Source organism: Mustela putorius, unplaced genomic scaffold, assembly GCF_011764305.1.
Source record: "Mustela putorius furo isolate JIRA1106 unplaced genomic scaffold, ASM1176430v1.1 tig00537297_pilon_pilon_pilon, whole genome shotgun sequence".
NCBI classification, from domain to species: domain Eukaryota; kingdom Metazoa; phylum Chordata; class Mammalia; order Carnivora; family Mustelidae; genus Mustela; species Mustela putorius.
The window spans coordinates 519,667-546,909 of NW_025422435.1; the positions used below are offsets into that span (position 1 = coordinate 519,667).

Consider the following 27,243-nt stretch of genomic DNA (forward strand, 5'->3'; position numbering starts at 1 on the left):
GGAAAACAGGTTGGGGCTGTATGTGGATTAAACAGAGCATCTGGAGCTCTCATATAAGATATTAGTTCCTCCCCAATCTTGTGAAGTTGGCAACACCTACTCTACTGTAATTTTTTTTTCTTTGATGCCATTCTTTTTTTTTTTTTAAGAGGTAGGAGGAGGAGGGGCAGAGGGAGAGGGAGGGAGAGAATCGTAAGCAGGCTCCACACCCAGCGTGGAGCCCGATGTGGGGCACAACCTCACAATCCCAAGATCATGACCTGAGCCAAAATCAAGAGTCAGACACAACCCACTGAGTCACCCAGGCTCCCCTCTTTAATGCCATTCTTAATGTGCTTCATTGCAACCAATTTTAGTTTCACTTGAACATATTTCTCTTACTTTCTTTTCTCCTTAAAATCTATAAAATTAGATTGGTATGTCTCCAAGTAAATACTCTTTCTAACCCTTATGAAGTGTCCTCATTCTATAGCTAAAATGCTGCCATTCCAATATCTTCAATCTGGACCAAAAGGCCAAATTGATTTTTCTTTTTTTTTTTTTAAGATTTTTTTTTTTTAATCTGACAGAGCAAGCAAGAGAGCACAAACGGGGAGCAGCAGAGGGAGAGGGGGAAGCAGGCTTCCTGCTGAGTAGGGAGCCCAATGCCAGGCTCGATCCCAAGACCTCCAGATATGACTGGAGCCAAAGGCAGACACTTAACCCGCTGAGCCACCCAGGCACCCCCCCCCCCCACCAAACTGATTTTTCTAATGCTATCAAAGAGCTATGCATTCACTTCTGCTCATATCCTCCTTGCTCTCCCAAAACCCCTGCCTTCACCTAGATGAAGAGGTAGAAATGCTCCCTTCTGCTCTCAAGAGCTTCAGCTTTTGGCTAGGCACCATTCCATACAAGTGCTTTGCAAATGAGTTGTAGAAGTGCTATTCAACCCTGTGGGAAGCACCGGGAGCAAACAGAGCTCAGAAAGTTTGACAGAGGTTCTTTGACACACTCCAGATTCACAGTTTGGAAAAACAGCACCTCATCCCCTTTGAGAGTGGCTTTATATACGGTATTTCATTTTTGTACACATAATGTATAGTACAAAAATTGAAATCTACAAAAAAGGTGTGTGGAAAGAGTAAGTTTCCCTTCCTTTGCTTTCCTCCAATTCACTTACCCTCCCTAGAAGCAATAGCAGTTGTCATTTTCTTATGTATTCTTCCAAATAATCTATACATTTGTCAACATATATCTGTACTTTAAAAAAATCCCCACAAATTGTAGCACTATGTGGCCACCGATGTTGTACTTTGCTTTTTTTCTCTTCATAGTACATCCTGGAGTTCTTTCCAAGTTAGTCCACGTAGAGCCACTCTTTGTTTCTGTGACTACATGCTGTTATATGCTAACTGTACCATTGTTTGTTTTAACCACTTCCCTCCCGGTGAACGTCTAGGTTGCTTCCAACCTTTTGCTCTCTTGCAAACAATGTTCCAGTGACTCTTTTTGTATGTGTGTCATTTTAAACATCTATTTACAGAATATATATATATGTATATGAACAAATACACACTCTATAGAGAATAAATAAATATAGAAAACATCCCTCAAAGTGGAATTTCTAGATCAAAGGCCATGACACTATCCTTTTTGATTGGCCTCAAAGAGGCTCTATCCAGTGATCTCTTGAACACTGTGGCAACAAGCCATCCACTTCCACGAAGTCTCTGCTATTCCTGCCAAGCGCAACTGTTTCCACTTCTTTTTGTTTCCACTTACAGAATCCTCCCTCTTCTTCTGTGGAGTATGTGATAAAACATCTTGTCTAGTGAGTACCTACAAATCCCTCATGGAGAATTCTTCATATCTGGGGTGTAACATGGCTGGTTCAGTGTGTTTTTCTTTTCGTGTTCTTCTATGTATCATTATAACTTCAGTCATGAAAACCCTCTGCTGACCTCCTAGTGTCTTCTCCCTTTTCTCTTTGCCCTATGACTTGCTTCTCCCTCTCCTTCTTTTCCTTCTTACTCTCTTTTCCCTTTTCCTTTTTTTTCTTAGTAAAGATTTTATTTATTTATTTGACAGAGACAGACACAGCGAGAGAGGGAACACAAGCAGAGGGAGTGGGAGAGGGAGAAGCAGGCTTCCCGCTGAGCAGGGAGCCCCATGTGGGGCTCGATGCCAGGACCCTGGGATCATGACCTGAGCCAAAGGCAGATGCTTAATGACTAAGTCACCCAGGTGCCCCTCCCTTCTCCTTTCCTACACCTCTTCTCCCCTCTTCCTCCTCCTCCTTTGTGATTTTTTTTTTTTTAATGTGCCAGCTTGGCTAGGTTATGGTCCCCAGTTACTGAGTCAGACTTATCTTGGTGTTGCTGCAAAGGTATTTTGTAGATGTGATTAAAATCCATAACCGTCTAGCTGTTGGTGTGAAGGTATTTTTATATGTGATTAACATTTAAATAAGTAGACTTTGAAAAAAGTAGATCACTCTTAAAAAAAAACCATAACCTGTTATCTTTCATCAAGGAGAGTATCCCCCAAAAGGGGAGATTATGCTAGAAAAACTGGGTGGGTCTGATTCAATCAATTGAAAGGCCTTAAGAACAGAACTGGGGCTTCCCTGATGAAGAAGATATTCCTCATTGTGAACAGCAGCTTCAGCCTGTGCCCAAGTGTTCCAGCCTACCCGTCTTGATGGCCTGCCCTCTGGATTTTGGACTTGCCAAACCAACCCCCACAACTATGTAAGCCCATTTCTTGTAATACATTTCTTTTTTTTTTAAGATTTTATTTATTTATTTGTCAGAGAGAGCGAGAGAGCACAAGCAGGGGGAACGGCAGGCAGAGGGAGGGGGACAAAGAGACTCCCCCTGAGCAGGGAGCCAAATGCAGGACTGGATCCCAGGACCCTGGGATCATGGCCTGAGCCGAAAGCAGACACTAAATCGACAGAGCCACCCAGGCACCCCTTATTTATTTATTTGACAGAGAGAACACATAAGTAGGCAGAGCAGCAGAGGGAGAGGGAGAAGCAGGCTCCCTGCTGAGCATGGAGCCCAATGAGGGGCAATCCCCCAAGCTGAAGCGAGACGCTTCATCGACTGAACCACCCAGGTGCCCCATCATATTATGTATTGTAACTATGATATAATGACAATAGCTCTTTACATCTGTGGTCTTCCTTCTGAAAACTCATAATCTCAGTCTCATCAGGAGAAAAACACCAGAAGAATCCTAATTGAGAGGCATTCTACAAAACACCTGACCAGCACTCCTTGGAATTCTTAAGGTTATGGTGTCCCTGGGTGGCTCATTCGGTTAAGCCTCTGCCTTCGGCTCAGGCCATGATTTTAGGGTCCTGGCATTGAGCCCCGCATCAGGCTTTCTGCTCAGCAGGGAGTCTGCTTCTCCCTCTGGCCCTCCTCCTCCTCATCCTCTCTCTCTGTCAAATAAATAAATAAAATATTTTTTTTTAAAAAGAATTGTTAAAGTCATCAAAACAAAGAAAGTTGGAGAAAAACCATTACAGCCAAGAGGACATGAGGAGTAAGTGTAATGTGGTGTTCTGGATGAGATTCTGGAACCAAACAAGGTAAAAACTAAGGAGGTCTGAATAAAGTGTGGACTTTGGCTAATAAAGATGTATCAATATTGGTTCATTAACTATAACAAATATACTATAGTCATGTGAGATGTTAATAGTAGGGGAAGCTGGGGGTGCCTGGGTAGCTCAGTGGGTTATAGCCTCTGCCCTCAGCTCAGGTCATGATCCCGGGGTCCTGGGATTGAGCCCTGCATCGGGCTCTCTGCTCTGCGGGGAGCCTGCTTCCTCCTCTCTCTCTCTGCCTGCATCTCTCCTACTTGTGATCTCTGTTTGTCAAATAAATAAATAAAATCTTTAAAAAATAGTAGGGGAAGCTGGATGTTGGGTGTACAGGAACTCTGTACTGTCTTCTTAGTTTTTTTGCAAATAGAAAACTTTTCAAAAAAAATTAAGTTTATCTATGGAGGTAATAGAAAGGTCAGTGGTTTCCAGAGGTTCAGTGAGAGGAAGGAAGAGGGGTTGAGTAGGTAGAGCACAGGGGGTTTTTAGGGCAGTGACACATACTTTATGATAGTGTAATGGGAAAATGCCATTATATGTTCGTCAAGGCCAATAGAAGGTACAACATAAAGGGGGAGCCCTAATGTAAACTATAACTTATTAGACTATAACTATCAATTTTGGCTCATGAATTCTAACAAACGTACCATGCTGTTGCAAGATGCTCCTAATTGGGAAAACCGTGCCCCTGTGAGTGGAAATAGGTAAAGGTGGAGAGAGTAAGTTGGGTACATCAAACTTTACGTAGTATCTGCCCAATTATTCTGTAAATGTAAAACTGCATGAAAAGAATTAAGTCTACTGAAATAAATGGAGGGGGATGCCTGGGTGGCTCAGGAGGTTGAGCATCAGACCCTTGATTTCAGCCTAGCTCACAATCTCAGGGTTGTGAGATCAAGCCCTGCATCAGGCTCTGCACTCAGTGGGGAGTTGGCTTCTCTCTCCCCCGACCCCCTCCTCCGTCTCCCTCTGCCCCTCCCCCTGCTCACATGCTCCCTCTCTCTCTAAAATAAATAAATAAATCTTTAAAATTTTAAAATAAGGGGCTCCTGGGTGGCTCAATCAGTCAACCATCTGCCTTTAGCTCAGGTCATGGTCCTGGGGTCCTGGTGTCGAGTCCCATGTTGGTCTCCTTGCTCAGTGGGGAGCCTGCCTCTCCCTCTGCCCCACCCACCCACTTGTATTCTCTCCTTCTCTCTCTCTCTCAAATAAAATCTTTAAAAAAGAGAAAGGGTATATTTATGTAATATTTTTTCTAGTGTATATTCTAGGGGTAGAACTGCTGAGTCATATGGTATAACCATGTTTAGTTTTATTAAATGTCAACATGCTTTCAAAATTGTTATGGGGTGCCTGGGTGACCCAGTCAGTTAAGCGTGTGATGGGGTGCTTGGGTGGTCCAGTCAGTTAAGCGTCTGGCTTTTTTTTTTTTTAAGATTTTATTTTATTGATCTGTCACAGAGAGTACAAGCAGGGGAGCTGCAGGCAGAGGGAGAAGTAGGCTCCCTACTGAGCAAGGAGCCTGATGCAGGACTTGATCCCAAGACCCCCCCATCATGACCTGAGCTGAAGGCAGATGCCTGACCGACTGGGGTACCCAGATGCCTGCATCTGACTTGATTTCAGCCCACTGCTCAGTTCCAAAGCTGAGTCTCAGCAGGTGTTTTTGATTGGAAGAGCCTAAGTTCCCGGATGGTGTCCTGTCCACAAGGGAGGCTGGTGAAGAGTTCTGACTCTTACATGAGGTAGGCAGAGCTCATAAGGCAGAAATTCTTCTATAGATAGAAAGGCTATTCAAGTAATGAGGACAGCCACAAGTGTGACCCAGACGGTGCTGCAGTCAAGTAGCATAAGGCGTACAAGAGTTTTGGGGTGGTGAGGCGCCTGGGTGGTTCAGTTAGTTAAGCATCTGCCTTGGCTCAGGTCATGATCCCGGGGTCCTGGGATAGAGCCCCGCATTGTCAGGCTCCCTGCTCAGTGGGAAGCCTGCTTCTCCCTCTCCCACTCCGCCTGCTAGTGTTCCCTCTGTCTCTCCCTGTCAAATAAGTAAATAAATAAAATCTTTTTTTAAAAAAAGGATGACGAGGGGCGCCTGGGTGGCTCAGTGGTTTAAGCCTCTGCCTTCGGCTCAGGTCATGATCTCAGGATCCTGGGATCGAGCCCCACATAGGGCTCTCTGCTCAGCGGGGAGCCTGCTTCCTCCCTCTCTCTCTGCCTGCCTTCTGCCTACTTGTGATCTCTGTCTATCAAATAAATAAATAAAAATCTTTAAAAAAAAAAAAAAAAAAAAAAAAAAAAAAAGGATGACGAGTTCCATTGTGAACATAGGGACTGTGAGGTGTCTGTGGAACACGCACATACAGATGTCTAGTGGGGGGTGAGATATTGAGGTTTTTTTTTTTTTAATGTTTATTTGGCAGAAAGAGAGACCACAAGTAGGCAGAGAGGCAGACAGAGAGGAAGAGGCAGGCTCCCTGCTGAGCAGAGAGCCCGATGCGGGGCTCCATCCCAGGACCCTGGGATCATGACCCAAGCCGAAGGCAGAGGCTTAACCCACTGAGCCACCCAGGCGCCCCGATATTTGAGGTTCTTAACACACAGGTAGCCGCTAAAACAGGACTGAGTGGGATGGTCCGGAGAGCCTGCAGAGTGACATGAGAAGATGTAAGAGAGAGCCCTGGTGTGGGAAATAAAACTTCCCCAGGTTTCTCAGTGACCCTGTAAAAAACCCTAGCCCCCATGATGTATACAATAATACAGATTAGGGGCGCCTGGGTGGCTCATTCTTTAAGCATCTGCCTTTGGCTCAGGTCATGATCCTCGGATCGAGCCCCACATAGGGCTCCCTGCTCGGCGGGGAGCCTGCTTCTCCCTCTCCCACTCCCTCTACTTGTGTTCCCTCTCTCACTGCCTCTCTCTCTGTCAAATAAATAAATAAAATCTTTAAAAAATAATAATAATACAGATCGAAAATATTTGCTCTCATTTCCCCTAGATACATTTCACTTTTCACGTACCATGAGGCTATCTTTAGCCATTTGTCTAGCTAACTGCTCTGATCCAAGTGGATAATAAAACTTCTCTTATCTCCCTAAGAGAGTCAAAGGGTCACAGCCAGGATTAAGTCCCCTGGAGAAGCTCCCAAGGTGTCAGGAAGATGAGCATTATTTCCCTAAGTATTAACACTTCAAAAGGGATGAAGCCTAGAACTCAGAGACAGCTCTAGGCTGTAAAAACTGGAGATAACAGGGCTTAGCTGGCCTTTGGAAAGACGTTAACTTTACCGAACAGTTCCTGTCAGAACCAGGATCCTTTACTTCCAACCAGGATCCTTTACTTCCAACCTCCTAGAAGCAAAAGTTTTCTCTCTCAGAAGGGAGCAGGATGTCTGATATATATATATATATATATATATATATATATATATATATATATATATATTATAAAATATAAATTTTTGAAGATTTTGTTTATTTATTTGATGGAGAGAGACCAATGAGGGGCTTGATCCCAGGACCCCTGGATCATGACCTGAGGCAAAGGCTCAGACTGAGCCACCCAGGCATGTGTATGTGTGTGTGTGTGTGTGTGTGTGTGTATTTTTTAAAAAATAAAATTTAAAAATAATCATATATATATGATTATTTTTAAATTTTATTTTTTCATTATTTTCACTTAGCCAACATATAGTACAAGTTTTTGTTGTAGTGTTCAACCATTCATTAGTTGCATATAATACCCAGTGCTCATCACATCCTGTGCCCTCCTTAATACCCATCACCCGGTTACCCCATCTCCCAAGCCCCCTTCTATAAGCCTCAGTTTCTTTCCCTGAGTCCAGAGTCTCTCATGGTTTGTCTCCCTCTCTAATTACATTTTATTTTTTTAGGGCACCTGAGTGGCTCAGTTGGTTGAGCGACTCTGCCTTTAGCTCAGGTCATGATCTTGGGAGTCTCAGGATCCAGTCCTGTGTCGGGCTCCCTGCTCAGTGTGGGGAGTCTGCTTCTCCCTCTGACCCTCCCCCCCTTCGTGTTCTCTCTCTCTCTCTTTCTCTCTCTGAAATAAATAAAATCTTTAAAAATAAACAAATACATTTTACTTTTTTTTTTTTTTTTTTTAAATATTTTATTTATTTATTTGACAGAGAGAAATCACAAGTAGGCAGAGAGAGAGAGAGGAGGAAGCAGGCTCCCCGCTGAGCAGAGAGCCCGATGCGGGACTCGATCCCAGGACCCTGAGATCATGACCTGAGCCGAAGGCAGCGGCCCAACCCACTGAGCCACCCAGGCGCCCACACATTTTACTTTTTAAATTTAAATTTAATTACCCAGGTGCCCCTGTTTTGTTTTGCTCTTAATGAGAGTTTAAACACATGTTTAAGGCTGAGGACGAGGCACCACTGATTGAAATCAGAAAAAGAAGGGATACTTGTTGGAGGAGGATTCTGAAGGAGATTGAAAAAATATGGCACTTAGGGCACAGGGGGGATGGGTGGGCCTGGAATAGAAAGTGCGATGGAGATCAGGATGGGTGTGAATGCAGTGTTGTTTGTAGAGAGATTCAGCTGAGGCGGAAGACCAGGGATTTACAGTGGCCCAGTTTGTATGGTTTTGTGGATTTTCTGCAGCAGGGTGAAAACACATGATTAAAGTGTAAGGGCCTACTTAGCCAGAGCGAGCCATTTTGTTGTTTATGCAGTAAACTTAGGTTGAACCTGCCCCTTCCCCCCAAGAGAAAAGTGCTTAGAAACAGAACTGGTGAAATATGACTGACCAGCCCCTGATAACGGAGCCCACATACAAGGACGTGTCCAGCCAGATGGAAACGTCCAATCAGTGAAAGGGCACGTATTACCTCCCCACCCGCCAAGGATGAGCCAGGCCAGGTGGAAACGTCCAATCAAGGGAAAGCGCACGTATTACCGGCCAAGGAGTGTGAGCCCCGCCTTTTGGGCTCCAGACAAATTCTAGCCAAGGTCATAGGCTGAATTAGATGACTATCATGGAGTAGAGTGTAATTCCATTGGCCACCTGTGTGTGGCCAGGCTCAACCACATGGCCTTTACTCTATAAAAGTTAGTCCGTGAGGCTGGGAGGGGTCGCCTCAGTGCAAGAGATGGCCCTGGCCGGTCAGTTTGATTCGCGATGCTTGGCATGAAATAAAGCTTTGCTTGACATTCGCTTTGTATTAGTCTCGTCCTTTTGTCTATGGACCCTTTCAAAAGAAGGGGAGAGGGTGGTTTTCAGTACTGACCCAAGGTGAGAGGTTTGTAGGGCTGGTTCAGCAGACAGGAATGCGAAGGGGATTGAGAGTGGTGGTTAGAGTATATATAGTTCAGGTGATCAAGCACGGGGTTAAGAAAGGTTGAGAAGGGGGTGCTGGATGGCTCAGTGGGTTAAATGTCTGCCTTTGGCTCAGGTTGTGATCCCAGGGATCGAGCCCCGAGGGGGGTCTCCCTGCTCAGCAGGGAGCCTGCTTTTCCCTCCCTCTGCTGCTCCTGCTGCTTGTGCTCTCTCTCTCTCTCTCTCTCTCAAAATAAAATAAAATAAAATAAAATAAAATCTTTAAAAAAAAAAAAAAAAGGATTGTCTAGGTAGACTGGGATGGAGGGGATGGCCGGCCATTCCTGATAGAAGGAGATTGGGAAAAGGCATGGTTGGAAGTGTGGAACAGCCTGATGTCTTCAGGCAGCCAGAACCAGCATGAGCGTGAGCACAGGGAAATGGCAGGAGATGCGGCTGGATCAGCGGGAGGAGCTGATTCGGGATGGACAGCCCCACAGGACTTTGCAGCAGAGTACTGACTCAATTCTGATCTGCATTTATTTTATTTTATTTATTTTTAAAGCTCTTTTTTTTTTTTTTTTTTTTGAGAGCGGAGCAAGACTGCGAGTGATGGGGTGGGGCAGAGGGCGGGGGAGAGAGGTCTTAAGCAGACTCCCCCTTGAGCACAGGCCTCCATCCCACAAACCTGAAATGGTGACAAGAGCAAGAAATCAAGAGTCAGGGAGCCTGGGTGGCTCAGTGGGTTAAGCCGCTGCCTTCGGCTCAGGTCATGATCTCAGGGTCCTGGGATTGAGTCCCGTATCAGGCTCTCTGCTCAGCAGGGAGCCTGCTTCCTCCTCTCTCTCTCTCTGCCTGCCTCTCTGCCTACTTGTAATCTCTCTCTGTCAAATAAATAAATAAATCTTTAAAAAAAAAAAAGAAAAAGAAAGAAATCAAGAGTCAGAGGCTTCACAGACTGAGCCACTGGGCGCCCCTCTGATTGGTATTTTAGATCGTCTCAGGTGAATTGTGGAACCTTAGGGTCAGGTAGGGCTAGAGACCAGTGAGTGGGCTGCTGTAGTTGCCTAAGCCAGGACCCAGGGGGAGTGGCAGTGGGCGGGGGAGAGGAATTCCAGAGCTATTTTGATACAACACGTGTTCCTTTCAGTGTGCAGTATGAAGCCTGGTAGATTCATCCTCTCCGTTTTGGCTTTCGTGGCCCAGCTCCCCATCCCGGGGCAGCTGTCAGGACCTTTGAGAATGGGGCTGATTCCGCTCGCCTTAGAGGGCAAGGGATATAATTATCAAAGGCTTTTGGTCTCAGCTGACTGCTTTTTCCTTACTTGCTTTTGCTTCCCTCCGCCAACTCCTTCAAGTAATCCGAGACGAGAACGTGGTATCTTGAACATTATGGGATTGGGCTGTTTCACTCTTTCTCATTGCTCTATGACCTTACTGCACACATGCGGCAAGCGGAAGGGGTGAATGCTGTACAGGAAAATTGAACCCGGATGTTTGACATGCACCAGGCAGCCCTCCCTCCTTCTTCAGGGTCACTCGGCCATGTGTGGTAGGCGGAATTCTTTCATGGTCCCCAATCCTGGCCCCCTGGGGAATGTACACCTCCTCCCCGTTATTTCGTCAAAAACCAATCTTGAGGCGGGGAGGGGGGTGGGGTGTCTGGGTGGCTCAGTTGGTTAAGTGTCTGCCTTCAGCTCAGGTCATGATCCCAGAGTCCTGGGATCGAGTTCCGCGGGGAGCCTGCTTTTCCCTCTGCCTCTGCCTGCTGCTCTCTTTATCTCTCTGTCAAATACATAAACCAAATCTTAAAAAAAAAAAAAAAAATCAAGATGCTACTGTGAAGGAATTGTACAGATGTAATTAAGACCCCAAATCGGCTAACTTCAAGAAATGGGAATTATCCTAAGTAAGCTGACCTAATCAGGCAAGCTTTTAAAAGGGACTGGGCTGGGGCACCTAGCTGGCTCAGTCGCTAGAGCTTGCGACTTCTGATCTCAGGTTGTGAGTTTGAGCCACATGTTGGGTACAGAGATTGCTTAAAAATAAATCTTAAAAAAATATTGGGCTCTTCAGTCATAGGAGGACACATATGGTATATAATTCCACTGGTACGAGGTATCTAAAGCAGCAAATTCATAGAAACAGAAAGTAGAATGGTGGTTAGCAGGGACTGGGGGAGGGGGGAGATAGGGAGCTGTTGTTCAGTGAATATAGTGTTTCAGTGTTTCAAAATGAAAAAGTTCTGGAGATCTGCTGCACAACAATGTGAATATATTTAACACGACTGAACTACACACTTAAATTGGTTTTAAGATGGGGTGCCTGGGTGGCTCTGTTGGTTAAGCATCTGCCTTCAGCTCACATCATGATCACAGGGTCCTGGGATCGAGCCCCATGTTGGGCTCCCTCTCCCCCTGCCAACTGCTCCCCCTGCTTGTGCTCTCTTTTTCTCTGTCAAATAAATAAATAAAATCTATAAAAAGAAAATGGTTGGGGTACCTGGGTGGCTCAGTGGGTTAAAGCCTCTGCCTTTGGTTCAGGTCATGATCCCAGGGTTCTGGGATCAAGCCCCGCAACCGGCTCTCTGCCCAGCAGGGCTCCTGCTTCCCTTCCTCTCTCTCTTTCTCTCTGCCTGCCTCTCTGCCTACTTGTGATCTCTATCAAATAAATAAATAAAATATTTTAAAAAAGAAAAGAAAATTGTTAAGATGTTAATTTTTAGATTAAGTATTTTTTAATCAAAATTTTTTAAGAAGAGAGGGACTGGGCCCTTTGAGATTCAAAGCATGAGAGGAATTTGATACAAGGGAGACTAGCACTGCTGACTTTGAGGATGGAGGGAGCCACATGGCAAGGAATGTGGGATGTCTCTGAGAGCTGAGAGTGCCCTTCAGCTGACTGCCATCAAGGACATGGGAACCTCAGTCCTGTGACTGTAAGAAACTAAATCATGCCACAATCACGAGTTTGGAAGAGAACCCTACACCTCAATGAGTTTGAAGCCTGGCTGACATCTTCGTTTCAGCCTCTGAGACCCTGAGCAGAGGACTCAGTCAACTTGAGACTATTCCCTATTCCTGACTCATGGAAATTGTGAAAAAAAGGGCGCCTGGGTGGCTCAGTGGGTTGAGTATCTACTGTTGGCTCAGGTCGTGATCCCAGGGTCCTGGAATCGAGTCCCACAGCAGGCTCTCTGTTTGGTGGGAAGCCTGCTTCTCCCTCTGCCTGCCACTCTCCCTGCTTGTGCTCGCTCTCTTTCTCTCTGACACATACATAAATAAAATCTTTTAAAAATAAGAAAGAATTGTGAAAACATAAATGTGTGTTTTGAATGAAATTTTTATTAATATACTGTATCTAGAAGCAGATACATAAATTCTTACACCATTTACTTCCAGAAACGTACAAGAAATTACTTTTATTTGTTTACAAACCAAACCACAAATTACAATCAACGGATTTGGGATAATTCATTCTGTGGGGTTCTAAGTACAAATGGTACATATCTGACTTGAGACACACATAAAAAGTGTAAACTATAGCAGTCTGGAATGAAAATATTACTTTCATGACACTCCATCATGATTCTAAAATCTCTTTAACCCAATAAGTGTATTTATTACAAAATTCTGTAAGAACTTTTCATCACCACTACATGTAGAATTTGTAACACTTTAGCAACTACACATTTTGGCATGTCATGACTGATTAATAAAAGGGATGTTTATAGGGTTGCCTGGCTGGCTCAGTAGGTGGAGGCTGCAACTCTTGATCTCAGGGTTGTGGGTTCAAATCCCACACTGGGTGTGGAGGTCACTTAAAGCCTAAAAAAAAAAAAAGGATGCATATTAAAAAAAATTTTCACAGGATTGAAAAAGTATTAAATTAAATCTGTGATTACTGGTGTACCAACACTTTAATTTAGAAATCTAATGTTATTTATGAAACTGGAAGGATGCCTGGGTGGCTCAGGTGGTTAAGGGGCTGCCTTCGGCTCAGGTCATGATCCCAGCGTCCTGGGATCAAGTCCCACATCAGGCTCCCTGCTCAGTGGAGAACCTGCTTGTGCTCTCTCTATTTCTCTGTCAAATAAATAAATAAAATCTTAAAAAAAAAAAAAAAGAAAAGAAACTGCTCCGCCTGCTTGTGCTCTATCTCTCTGTCAAATAAATAAATAAAATCTTAAAAAAAAAAAAGAAATCGGAGATTTTTTCCTTCTTAGACTTTTCAGCAAAACTGTGTATTGCTGATAGTATGATTTCATTTTCCAATTAAGACTTCATATCTGATTAAAAGCCATTAAAATTTAAATGTATATATAGTTTTGAATCACTCATAAAGCAATCTCTTATAAATAATGTGAAATGTACAGTAATTAAAATCGCCATTTCTGAAAGTATTTTCCTGTAGATTTATTTATTTTAGAGGTGGGGGAGGGGCAGAGGGAGAGAAAGTCTTAAGCAGACAGACTCCCCACTTAGCACAGAGCTCCATGTGGGGGTAGATCTTAGGACCCTGAGGTTATGACCTGAGGCAAAACCAAGAGTTGGAAGCCCAACCAACTGAGCCACCCAGCTACCCCTCTGAAAGTATTTTTTTTTAAAGATTTCATTTATTTATTTGACAGACAGAGATCACAAGCAGGCAGAGAGACAGGCAGAGAGAGGAAGGGAAGCAAGCTCCCTGCTGAGCAGAGAGCCTTATGTGGGGCTTGATCCCAGGACCCTGGGATCATGACCTGAGCCGAAGGCAGAGGCTTTAACCCACTGAGCCACCCAGGTGCCCCTCTGAAAGTATTTTTTTTTTTTTAAGATTTTATTTATTTATTTGACAGAGAGAGATCACAAGTAGGCAGAGAGGTAGGCAGAGAGAGAGAGAGAGGAGGAAGCAGGCTCCCTGCTGAGCAGAGAGCCCGATGCGGAACTCGATCCCAGGACCCTGAGATCATGACCTGAGCCGAAGGCAGCAGCCTAACCCACTGAGCCACCCAGGCGCCCCTGAAAGTATTTTAAAGAAAATATTTAGACCTGTAAAAGTAGATATTGTGCATAACCTGTTTAAGATTTTAGTAATTTATTCTGTTCAGTAATACTGACTCAGAAATAAAAAATACTGACTCTGAAATTACAATGCATACTTTATAGTTTACTTCATACATGCCAATGATTTAGTCTTTGGCACGGGACTTTATTTAAGAGCAAGATGGTCACCGGTTTCCTTAAAAAATATTTTTAGTTCTATAATCATTTCTTGTGACAAATTTGACCCTCTAAATGTTCAGATTATTGCACTAAATAAAAGGAGAATAGTTTTTCTTAGACTGAGAGACAGAGACAGAGAAATTTTCTAAATTCTTTCTGTAGCTTTTTTATTATTTATAAAAATGCACAGTAGTTTTCTAATAAGCCTGATAATGGCTTGGCCTTTCATCATGGTTTTCTGAAGAAACATTGGACAAAAACCAGTTTGATTTTATGGTATTTGATTTTATTATATTATGGTGAAGGGACACATTTTTTTGTTTTCTTTTCTTTTCTTTTTTCTTTTTGTCTTGAACTCAGATTTTTAGAAGCACATATTTAAAAGTCAAGTGCAGGTTTTTACATATGTCCTTTAAGCTACCATTCAATAGAATCCAAAAATATACCCCAAATGTACTTAGACCAAACCAGAGGTTGAAATTTTCCCTTTTTCTCCTCCATTTTTAAAAAATATTTTATCTATTTATTCAAGAGAGAGAGTGAGAGGGAGCATGAGAAGGGAGGAGGCTGGAGGGAGAAGCAGACTCCCCATGCAGCTGGGAGCCCAATGTAGGACTTGATCCTGGGACTCTGGGATCATGACCTGAGCCAAAGGCAGTCGCCCAACCAACTGAGCCACCCAGGCACCCTGTCTTCCATTTTTAACTAGACTGTTCCAGTATCCCAGAAAGCTAAACTTTCACATTTTGTAGTGCTACCTACAGCAAATGGCTCGCTCTCTATACAAAAGCAGAAAATATGGCAACACCCCTTTCTTTCTGTTTATAAACGTAATTTCTTGGCAAATACTTCCATTTTTATTTATTTATTTATTTATTATTTTTTAAGAAGATTTTATTTACTTATTTGACAGTGAGAGAGAGACAGCAAGAGCAGGGGGAGTGGGAGAAGGAAAGCAGGCTTCCCGCTGAGCAGGGAGCCGGGTGTGGGGCTTAATCCCAGGACCCTGGAATCATGACCTGAGCTGAAGGCAGATGCTTAACGACTGAGCACCTGGGTTGGTATCAATTTTTATTGATACATTAACAGATCCTAACAATTTCAGATGGCATTATAATGGCATCTTTTTAAAAATTTCTATTTAAATTTGATTAGCATGTAATGTAATATTGGTTTCAGAGGTAGAGGTCAGTGATTCATCAGTGTTATATAACACCCAGTGCTCATCACATCACGTGCCCTCCTTAATGCCCTTCACCCAGCCACCCCATCCACCCACCCGCCACCCCTCCAGGAACCCTCAGTTTGTTTCCTGTGCTTAAGAGTCTATTACGGTTTGTCTCCCTCTCTGATTTTGTCTTGCTTTATTTTTCCCTCTCTTCCCCTAAGATCCTCTGTTTTGTTTCTTAAATCCCACATATGAGTGAGATCATAGGATAATTGTCCTTCTCTGATTGACTTATTTTGCTTGGCATAACATCCTCTAGTTCTATCCTCATCATTGCAAAATAACAGCACCTTTCTTTACCATACTGTATATTATGGGTATCCAAAGACACATAAAAATTGGCTTCCTAAATAGAACATTATTAACATTTGTCCTCCCCAAAAGGACACAAAATAAAAAATTTGAAACACTTAGATAAAAAAATAAAACATTTACATGAAAATCAGAATAACTTTAACTTGGGGCACCTGGGTGGCTCAGTGGGTTAAAGCCTCTGCTTTCGGCTCAGGTCATGATCCCGGGGTGCTGGGATCGAGCCCTGCATCCGGCTCTCTCCTGGGCGGGGAGCCTGCTTCCTCCTTTCTCTCTGCCTGCCTCTCTGCCTACTTGTGATCGCTCTGTCAAATAAATAAAATCTTTAAAAAGGAAGAATAATTTTAACTTAACGCTAAATAGCTAGATTTTATGTACACGGTATCACATGAGGAGAACCTGAGAACCGGGCTATGAACACGTGATGAAATGAGGTTCAGGACAAGTCCAAAGACTTTTGTGTACCATGATATCAAAAATAATACATGCCATTGCTTCTAGAAACATAGAGAAGTTACTGTAATAGTTTTTATTAATACACAGTGCCTCTCTGACAATAGCTGCCATCGAATATAGATGCATAAAGACTTTTACCTCATCCTAGATATATTTTAAGTTGTTTAGGGACCTGAATAAGTCCTTCTCCAATGAAGATGGTACAAATATCCAGATGGTGAACAGACACATGAAAAGATGTTCAACATTACTCATCATCAGGGAAATGCAAATCAAAATCACAATAAGATATCAATTTACACTGGTTGCTAAAATCAAAATGACAAGAAATAACCGGTGTTGGCAAGGAAGTGGAGAAAAGGGAACCCTTGTGTACTGTCGGTTGGAATGTAAACTGGTGCAGCCACTCTGGAAAACAGTATGGAGGTTCCTCAAAAATTAAAAATAGAGGGGTGCCTGGGTGGCTCAGTCGATTGAGCATGACTCTTGATTTCGGCTCAGGTCATGATCTTGGGTCATGAGATGGAGCCCCACATCGGGCTCTCCGCACAGTGGGGATTCTGCTTCTCTCTCTCTCCCTCTCCTCCTCACCCTGCTCGCACTCTTTCTCTCTCTCTCTCTCAAATGAATAAATAAACCTTAAAAATATTTAAAAAACGGAAATACCGCACGATCCAGTAATTCCACTACTGGGTATTTACCTAAAGAAAGCAAAAACACTGGGACGCCTGGGTGGCTCAGTTGGTTGGGCAGCTGCCTTCAGCTCAGGTCATGATCCCAGCACCCTGGGATCGAGTCCCACATCGGGCTCCTTGCTCAGCAGGGAGCCTGCTTCTCCCTCTGCCTCTGTCTGCCTGTGCTCACTCGCGCTCTCTCTCTCTCTATCTCTGACAAGTAAATAAATAAAATCTTTAAAAAAAAAAAGAAAGCAAAAACACTAATTTGAAAAGATATATACTCCCATATGTAATTTATTGCAGCATTATCTACAATAACCAAGATAAGGAAGCAAGCCAAGTGTCTATCTTTTAAAATAAAAAAACAATTCCAGTATAGTTAACATACAGTGTTACATTAGTTTCTGGTGTACAATATAACAATCCAACACTTCCATATGTCATCCAGGGTTCGTCAGGACAAATGCATTCCTTAAACTCTATCACCAAATCACCCATCCCCCTATCCCCTTCCCATCTGGTAACCATCAGTTTGTTCTCTATATTAAGTGTCCACTGATAGATGAATGGATCTAGAAGGTGTGACATACATATAATACATATGTAATATGTATGTATATATAATTATATGTTATATAATTATTATAATTTATATTAAAGTTCTAAATCACATGTAATTTAATTTATATTAAATTATATGTATTTATTATACATAACTATATTATACAATTATGTATAATATAAAATTTATGAATACATATAATATATTATATGTAATATATATAAAGGAATAGTACTCAGCCACATAAAGGAGATCTTGCCACTTGTGACAACATGGATGGCCCTAGAGGATATTATGCTAAGTGAAACAAGTCATGCAGAGAACGACAAATACCATATGATTTCACTTATATGTGGAATCTAAAAACAAAAGCCAGGAGCGCCTGGGTGGCTCAGTCATTAAGCAAGTGCCTTTGGCTGAGGTCGTGATCCCACGGCCCCCTGCTTGGCGGGAAACCTGCTTCTCCTTCTCCCACTCCCCCTGCTTGTGTTCCCTCTCTTGCTGTGTCTCTCTCTGCAAAATAAATTTTAAAAATCTTTAAAAAAATAAAAACAAAAGCCAACAAAATAAATAAACGAACAAAAACAGCACAAACAGAGTCATAAATACAGAGAACAAACTGGTAGTTGCCAGAAGGGAAAGGGGGTGGGAGGAAGAGCCAGAAGGGTGAAGGTACTGGCTTTCGGCCCCGGAATGAGGAAGTGGCATGGATGAAAGGTATATCATGGGGTATAGCATGGGGAATAGAGTCCGTGGGTATTGGCATGGCACCCTGTGGTGAAGGATATTTGCTACAGTTGTTGTGAGCATAGCACAATGTATAGTTTTGTTGAAGCACTGTGTTCTATGTCTGAAACTAATGTAACATTGTCTGTCAACTGGACTTCAAAACGTTGTTTAAAAATAGGTCGCTTTGCAACAGTCTTCTGTGTATTGATTCTGTATCCTGCAACTTTGCTGACCTGCTTCATGAGTTCTAGCAATTTTGGGGTGGAGTCTTTGCCGTTTTCCACAAAGAGTATCAGGTGGTCTGTGAAGAATCAAAGTCTGACTTGTTTGTCGGTTTGGATACATTTTATTTATTTTGTTGTCTGATTGCTGAAGCTAGGACTTCCAGTCCCATGCTGAACAACCCTGATGAGAGTGGGCATCCCTATCGTGTTTCTGACCTTAGGGGAAAAGCTCTCAGTTTTTCCCCTGTTGGGGACAATGTTTGCTGTGGGTCTTTTGTATATGGCCTTTATGACGTTGAGGGATGTTCCCTCTATCCCCACATTGCGGAGGGTTTTGATCAAGAAATGATGCTACATTTTGTCAAATGCTTCTTCTGAATCTATTGAGAGGATCATATGGTTCTTGACCTTTCTTTTATTATTGGGGTGTATCATGTTGATTGGTTGCCCAGCCCAGGAAGAAATCCCACTTGGTTGTGGTGAATAATCCTTTCAGTGTACTGTTTGTTGGATCCTATCAGCTAGTATCTTGTTGAAAATTTTATTTTGTTTTATTTAAAAATAATAAGTGGCTTTGCAAAAAAAAAAGTAGTTTAAAATGTCTTACACTAATTTGACAACAAGTTTACAACTTCATAATCTTCGTAATTCAAATAGTTTGCAGTGAAACCTTAAATTATATTATTACAACATCCCATGTTCCATGTTATTAAGCGAAAATATATCAGAAAATGAAAAAGGAGCCTCCCTAACAAGGTACATTCAGCGCTCCACCAAAATTAATTAACCCTTTTCCCTTTTAGTCAAAACACACAGTACCGTGCTATTATGGCTTTGTGCCTTTCCTTGGTAATACCTCAATTCCGACTTTAGGAACACAAATAGAGAAAAAAGTGGGAACAGATACATTTTTTTTTTAAAAGATTTTATTTATTTATTTGACAAAGAGAAATTACAAGTACACTGAGAGGCAGGCAGAGAGAGAGAAGGAAGCAGGCTCCCTGCTAAGCAGAGCCCGATGCGGGACTCGATCCCAGGACCCTGAGATCATGACCTGAGCCGAAGGCAGCGGCTTAACCTACTGAGCCACCCAGGCGCCCAGGAACAGATACATTTGAATGACAAAGTCATGGGACTGATTTAAGACTTCTACCCTTGTGTTCACATGAAGATAGAAAAAAGTGACAAAGGAAGAAACATCTAGAATTACATCTTTCATCTTAGAAACATTTCTATCTATAGATAGATAAACATATAGATAAACACATCTAAAGATAGACAAACATATCTATCTTTAAGGCTGTGTATCTGGAAACATGTTCTGCACTGGGTAATCTCAGAACACTGTATTACAGCATTGTGCATTGAGTAAACATTCTGCATTTCAAAATAACTAAAAAATATTAGGGATACCCCCCCATACTGAATCAGAGGTAAAATGATTAACTAATGATTCCACATTAGCCAAGACTTAGCTAAATTAAAAATAAACAAACTTTTTAAAAGCAGCACTATATATGCTAGGCAATAAGACTTCCATATATCTGATATGGTTTTAGTATTTTTTTTAAATTTTATTTATTTGACAGATACAGATCACAAGTAGGCAGAGAGGCAGGCAGAGAGAGAGAGAGAGGAGGAAGCAGGTCCCTGCTGGGCAGAGATCCCAAGGCAGGGCTCGGTCCCAGGACCCTGGAATCATGACCCAAGCCGAAGGCAGAGGCTTTAACCCACTGAGCCATGCAGGCGCCCCAGTATTTTTCTTATAATGCTTCACATTTTCCACTTTTTTGAACTAGAGTGTTTGGTGGGGGCAGGGGACAAGTCTAGCACATTTTACTAGAATATGTGCTGCCGAAGCGAGCACATAGCACATTTTACTAGTGAGTACATTAATGAAAAATATGAATCCAACTGCAATACAGTGTTTCCCTTGTATCTAAATCAATTAAAAACTTGATATAAAGCTTACTGTTGTAAGAGCATCCAATCCATTTATGAAAATGAGTTGTATAATCAGGTTCCATCCAAGAAATTGTTGACTCAGCTGAAGAAATTAAGAGAAAATATTTGGGGGTGCCTGGGTGGCTCAGTGGGTTAAGCTGCTGCCTTCGGCTCAGGTCATGATCTCAGGCTCCTGGGATCGAGTCCCACATCGGGCTCTCTGCTCAGCAGGGAGCCTGCTTCCCTCTCTCTCTCTCTCTGCCTGCCTCTCTGCCTGCTTGTGATCTCTGTCAAATAAATAAATAAAATCTTAAAAAAAAAATATTTGGCAAAGGAAAGTAACACGAAAAATTGCTATCATAGGAAATCTAACATCGTGTTTCTTTAATAATAGTTCCAGTTCCATGGGTCTTTATATGTTATGCCAATTTGTATCAGAGTTTAATGGCAGGAAAGGCAACAATTTCTAAATTGGTGGCGTACATTTCTTTAAGATTTTTTTAAATGTAAGGTCATTAAAAAATATACAAACGACTAGATGAAAATGAAGGCAGTGGAAAAATACAACTTTTCACAACCAGATAATTAGCACAATCTAAAAAATAATTGAGAAAAGAGTGTTGTTAATTCACAATTCTAAATCTTTCTAAACTATGAGATTAAAAAATCATTTTCAGTGTATGTAAATTCTGCATTTTATCACATGAATATGTCTCTTTCATACTACCTTTTGAAAATAGGCCATTTAAGGAGAAAACAATTTTTAACCCCAAACTTTCATTCAGCTTTACTGTGGGTTGAATGAATACACGTGCAATGTGCTCTCAATGCATAGAAATCACAGTAGACAGCAGTGCAGGATGGTGGGGGGTGGTGGATTAAGGAGAATCTGCTAATTCACGTGGTGATTTTTTTTTTTTTTTTTGGTCCATGATGGAAGATAATTCACACTTCTAAAACCTCAAGACTTTCCATTTTATTTTTAAAATTTTTTTAAAGATTTCATTTATTCATTTGACAGAGATCACAAGTAGGCAGAGAAGCAGGCAGAGAGAGAGAGGGAAGCAGGCTCCCTGCTGAGCAGAGAGCCCGACTCAAGGCCTGATCCCAGGACCCTAGGGTCATGACCTGAGCCGAAGGCAGAGGCTTAACCCACTGAGCCACCCAGGTGCCCCAAGACTTTCCATTTTAAAGAACCAAAAGCAAACTCAGGACACCTCGCTAACCCTTCCCCACCCCTAAACAAATTGATTACTCTTTTCATCAAAAACTCTGAGAGTTGTAGCTGCAGAAGGTTTTTTATTTTTTTAAAATATTTTATTTATTTATTTGACAGAGAGAGATGACAAGCAGGCAGAGAGGCAGGCAGAGAACGAGAGGAGGAAGCAGACAGACTCCCTGCTGAGCAGAAAGCCCAATTTGGGGCTCGATCACATGACCCTGAGATCATGACCTGAGCCAAAGGCAGCAGCTTAATCCACTGAGCCACCCAGGAGCCCCTGCAGAAGGTTTTAATAGCAATGCAAGTTTGCAAACTGTATTTCATTTTTTTTTCTTGAACTCAAAGTGCAGGATGCAGAGTTCTCCTCATTTTCATGAATGCTGCTCTTGTCACTAATCCTTCATTTTATTCAGCAAAGGCAGGTTTTGAATTAAGTCTCTTCTGGTGTACAGAAACATAATAAAATGAGACAGGTATTACAAAGAAAGCACCTGCATGAAATCATGATATTCAACTGGTAAGTCTGACCGGTTGAATAGCAATTTAGGCAACGAAGGCCCTGAATAACAACACAAAGCTCTGTTTTTAGAGTCCCTGGTTGAATGTTTAATTAGATCAGGAATTGTCTATCCACATCTGATTGTTCATCAAAGTGAAACCTACCGTTTGAGAGCCCAGTTCTAGTGTGAAGTGTTTTTACCATGGGAGCAAAAGCTCCAGCTTAAAAGATAACAGTCATCAGAACTATCCAGAACAAGAAAGGAACCATCTGCCACATTTACTAGATTTCCTTCTGCTTCCCAGCATGTGACTGGTTCCCAGTATCATCTTTATAAGGCTTGTCACAACCATAAGACCACTACTTTTCATTGAGTCATAAACTCTTGCAACCCCAGGAGCAGAGTCAGGATCAAAATTCAAATGATAGCACATAATTTGATTTTATTTTTTAAGGATTTAAAAAAAATTATTTGAGAGAGAGAGGGAGAGTGCACTGGTGGGGGAAGCAACAGAGGGAGAAGCAGAAGCCGACTTCCCACTGAGTAGGGACCCCCTCCCCCTGCTGACATGGGGCTTGAAACCAGGACCCTGGGGTCATGACCTGAGCTGAAGGCAGATGCTTAACCGACTGAGCCCCCCAGGCACCCCGATAGCCCATAATTTTAGACACAAGGACATCTGTGGCCGTGAGTCCACTGAAGTTCCTTTGGATTTGATTATTCTGCCCTGGAGTCAGCAATGGTGAGCGTGGGGGGACATCATCATGTCTTGTTCTTGGACTCTGCAATGTGATGACTATGGTGTCAACAAGCCATTCACAGACTGATCCCCAAAGATCCCTGGGGGCAATGACTGTAGGGCCCTGGTCTACCTGACTTCCATTTTCAGAGAAAGCTTCCCCCTGTCCCTCCCCCAAACACTTTAGAAGGCAGTGCTGGAACTTCCATTGGAAGGATCCAGAATACCAAATGCAGTACTGAGGTGTATGTCCACTAACTACAGACACGTGTTCATTGAGGAGACATTGCAAGTCTCCATTCTGGGATTCCGAGCTCCTTTATGAATTATCTTGCTCTTGGCACACAGTGCTGGGCTGAAGACTGAAAATCTTTTCAAACATCCTTGCGTGGGGCACCTGGGTGGCTCAGTGGGTTAAAACCTCTGCCTTCGGTTCAGGTCATGATCCCAGGGTCCTGAAATCGAGCCCCGAATCGGGCTCTCTGCTTGGTGGGGAGCCTGCTTCCCCCTCTCTCTCTGCCTGCCTCTCTGCCTACTTGTGACCTGTCAAATAAATAAATAAAATCTTAAAAAAAAAAAAAAACCCCACCACCAATAGCAAAAAACATCCTTCCGTGCTGGACTTGGATTGGAGGAAGGAACCAAAGTCGTGACTCTCGCCTTCTCCATTTTGATACACCTCTCTTCTAGCATTCGTGGGTCCAGAGGCCACAGGGTAGGACTATACAGTCATGATTGCTAAGGGAAGTGGACCTCATTGGCCTCTGAGCTCTCACATCTTTCAAGACTCTAGGTGCTGAGGAGAGGAAAAGGTATCCTCATCTGGCGGAGCCCCCAGAGGGTGTGCTCCCCTTGTCTTTTTGCTTTTGTTCTGTAGAAAGTAGCCTTTTTCATGTGCCCATTAAGCTTTGACTCTTTGATCTATTTTTTCCATCTTTTTCATCCCCACCGTTGATAGCACAGCCGGTCATATCCCTCCCTTAGCAGCTACCAAACAAGGAATCGTGGTTTCCAAACACTGGCTTAGGGATGCTTATGGTCTATCATGAAGTCAGGAGCTCGTTTACTTTTATTCAGGTTCAAAGATTTCTGGAAGGTTTTAAGACTACTTTTCTTCGTGATGACGCGTTCTCTAATCCCCCAGGGCTCAATCCCTCTCTGGAATGTTATTCCCGAACAGCCGGAGAACCCTGCGGTGCGGCATCCATCCACGTGTGTTTCTCCAGCTTCGTTTAACCCTTGGAGCCATTTTCCAGCGGCAGCAGCGCGGCGGGTGGTGGCGGCGGCGGCCAGAGCGTGACTCCCGCTCCCTCTGCCAAAGCCGGCACGAGGGCTGCGAAATGCGTGCGGCTGGAAGCCGCGAAACTAACTGGTGGCAATTCGCTGCACGGTAACAAAACCCGAATACGTCATTAGCGATGTTAGCATGCAGGCAAAGTTTGGGGTTCGGGTGGAAAACGGGGCTGATTTATTTCAGACGATTCTGAATTTAGATTCACTGCCCCTGAAAGGGAGGGAAAAAATAGCCAGAAATCAGGGTGAACGAGAATACACAAAAAACCTCTTCCATGCCCAGGTCAGGCCTCCAGCCTGAAGAGACCGTTCTCTCTCCAGATAGTTATAGACCTTCACATATTCTAGCACCTAATACTCTTGTTTTATGCTCCAGTGGCTTTTTGTGTCTGCCTAACTGGGCTTCAAGTTCCCCGGGGGCGAAGATCTCCTGCCGATTGCCGTGCCCCCCACCGTGCCTTGCACAAAGGGATGTGCTAGGAAATGTTTACTTGATTGGCCAAAGACGGTGTGTTTGTCCCATTAGCGAGTCCTTCAGACGAAACCTTCCAGGTGCTATGCCCGGAAGGTACCTGGAGCAGGTTCTTGAGACTTCAGCTGGGATTTTTCCTGATTGAAGCACTGTGAGTCTCACCATCCAGCCTCTCACAGCAGCAAAATGTATCATAATATCCTCTGACTCCTCTCTCTCTCTCGGGATAAGGAAACTTAGATCACAAGTAGGGATAAGCCCAATAGCCTGCCTCACAGGGAACATGACCTAACATTGAATAACAAAAAGAGTTTTACTTAATTAGCTAGCACCTGCTAATCAGCAAGGCCTAAACATCTGCCAGTGGAATCTGAGAAGTCTGTTCTAAAAGCTGAAAAGCTGAGTTTATTTGCCACAGATGGGGCACCTGTAATGAGAACGGATAGAAAACGTTTACCCAGTTAACCGAATCTGAGAGAAGAGGTTGGAAGAGGTTGGTACCCAATTTCCAGAGAGAGTCTGTGGATTGAACTTGGTCTTTTTCATTGCATGTGACTATTAATCATCAGATGTGATGGAAGAAATTATCAGCATGAATTTTCTCTGCACTCATATCCATAATTAACAGTTTATGAACTGTGCTGAAGAAATTGAAGCAGAACTTGAAGGCTTAGGTTTTTTTTTTTTTTTTTTTAATAGTCAAATGACAAGGCAGTAGAAACGTTTTGAAGAAATTCACTGACCTGTTTTCTTAGATCAAGGATGACTTTTTGAAATAAAAAAGCTCTGAGAGATCCAACTTGTTGCCTCCATGGGCTTATAAAAATTTCTTGCTGATGTGACAAGGTAACTCAAATCCTTTCAACAAGGAGATATAAATTAATACCAATGTTACAAAATATCGGAACAATGGACTTGAAACTACAGGACGATCATAAGGGTTGATTTGTTCAGGGAAGTGGAAGCAATTCAGACTCAATCTGGATGTGTGGTTTTAGGTAGATGGCAAGTGAATTAATGTCATTGTTGAGCTGCCTTGAGCTAAATGTAATCATCGATTGTTAGGATCTGCAAAGCTATCTGGGGGAAGTGAAGTTACAATTCAGAAGAGAGTCAAGAATTTTGACGAATATGAATCATCTTTAACATTTTTATGGTTCCTTTTGGAATGCAAACTCTCAGCATGTCCCGAGTTATGAAGCATTTGCCCGAAGACCGTGGGCAGAACTACACTGCACACCAAAACGATTTTGAAATTTTGAACTGTATGCCTACGATCTGAGATGTTCAGGTTCATTCGGCCCGGTGAGAGTATCAATGTCTTTCATCCAAAGTGCTGAGATCAGTGGGTGGAATCAGAATTGAGACTCGTTCCAATTATAACCTTCTCCGCCATCGTTTTGAACAACAGCTCAGTATTTGAAATAGAAACCTTTAAATTCACTTGCTCAGATTGATCCATCAACCTTGTAACTATCAATTTTTACACGAATAAAGTTGATGGAATTTTTTAGACTCCTCTGGCATTGGTACCAAAAACCTTCACTACCGGCTAGGTAACAGACCGCACAACTCCGACAAAAATGTATCCGTCGTGTAGACGGATTTCTTTTTAACCCTCCGCTTCGCTATTGAAAAACTTGGCGGCTCCTGCCCCAGCCGGTGCCCTAAGCGCGAGTAGGGTTGACAGGGTTGCTCGCATGCGCTCTCGACACAATCGTGTTTGTCGCAATGGGCCCTGGGCGGAAGGTTACAGAGGAGCCAGCGACTTTGATTATAGTCATTTTGTCGGTAGCGCTGGTTACCGCGCTACTTCCGCGCTGGTACTTGATTGTAACAGAAAGTAGTTCCGGCCCGTGTTGTTTCGGCCGAGGAGCCGTCGCCGCCATTTCAAGACCGTGAGAGGTAGATGGCCAACCAGAGTTCCTAAGGTTCGAAGCCTGTAACTGCTGCCGCCGCTTAAGCCTGCCAAAACACTGGTACGGCTGCCGCCCTCTTTTTACTACCTCTAGAAACATTCTTGCCAGTAGTGGCGGCAGCGGGTCAATTACCCTCCTCTCGTTCTCCTTCAAGAAGCTCCAGATGGCGTCTTCCGTGGGCAACGTGGCCGACAGCACAGGTACCGGTGTCCGTTCTACCTTGGCAGACGCCCCGTCGGGGTCTCGCGCCGTCCTCGACCTCTCATCACTCCCTTCCTTACCCCTAGCCATCCCCATTACATCAGTGGCATTGCTGAGCTTTTCGTCGTCTACCGGCATCTGTTCGGGTTTTCTGCTGTCCGCTCCTCGAACATTTCCTCTTTTCTTGCTTGCTTTCTGCTTCCATTTTTTTGCTTTTTTAACCCCATAAATTTTCTAGCTGCTGACTCTCTCGGGACGCCTCTGCCACACGTGCGCGCTTAGAACGTCTCAGAATGGACTGCATTGGAATCCCTGCCCTTTCACTCTCCTTCGCAGTCGTTTTCTCCCCGAATTCAGCCCACCGCCCCCTTCTCTTCCCCCTCCAGCCCTTTCCCCTTAGCCAGATTTGGTTCTTCTCTGTCAATCTAGGGCGGGGGTGCCATTCCAATGTAATCATGTCCTCACTTTGCATCACCCGAGGACAAGCAGAAGCTCCTTGGTGTGCTGTAAGTAACCTCGAGAAGAGGGGCTACTGAGCAGCACCCCGCTGGGCAGCGCCTTTTTGGTGGTGTTTCGGTCGAGCGGCCCCGGTTTAGATTGGAAATTTCCAGGGGTTCCTGTTGCCATCGCCCAATTCCACCCGCTGCCCCCAGCCTGGATTTCCGATCCCATCTTCCCTCCCCTCCC

At 43.4% G+C, this 27,243-nt stretch overlaps 1 protein-coding gene and 1 pseudogene across 4 annotated transcripts in view; one reads left to right on the forward strand and one right to left on the reverse strand.

Annotated features, from left to right (window-relative positions):
* Positions 1-21,803: 21,803 nt before the first annotated feature.
* Positions 21,804-25,832, reverse strand: LOC101693201 (annotated as a pseudogene).
* Positions 25,833-26,288: 456 nt separating this feature from the next.
* Positions 26,289-27,243, forward strand: part of OGT (O-linked N-acetylglucosamine (GlcNAc) transferase) — a 35,685-nt gene continuing 34,730 nt past the window's right edge. For 3 of the 4 annotated variants that reach the window (XM_004777244.3, XM_004777245.3, XM_004777246.3), the window contains exon 1: positions 26,289-26,555. In XM_004777244.3, coding sequence (XP_004777301.1) covers positions 26,519-26,555 — 37 coding nt within the window. In that variant the 5' untranslated portion in view covers positions 26,289-26,518. The remainder of the gene's footprint in view (positions 26,556-27,243) is intronic. The other variant, XM_045074006.1, reaches the window with a different exon arrangement.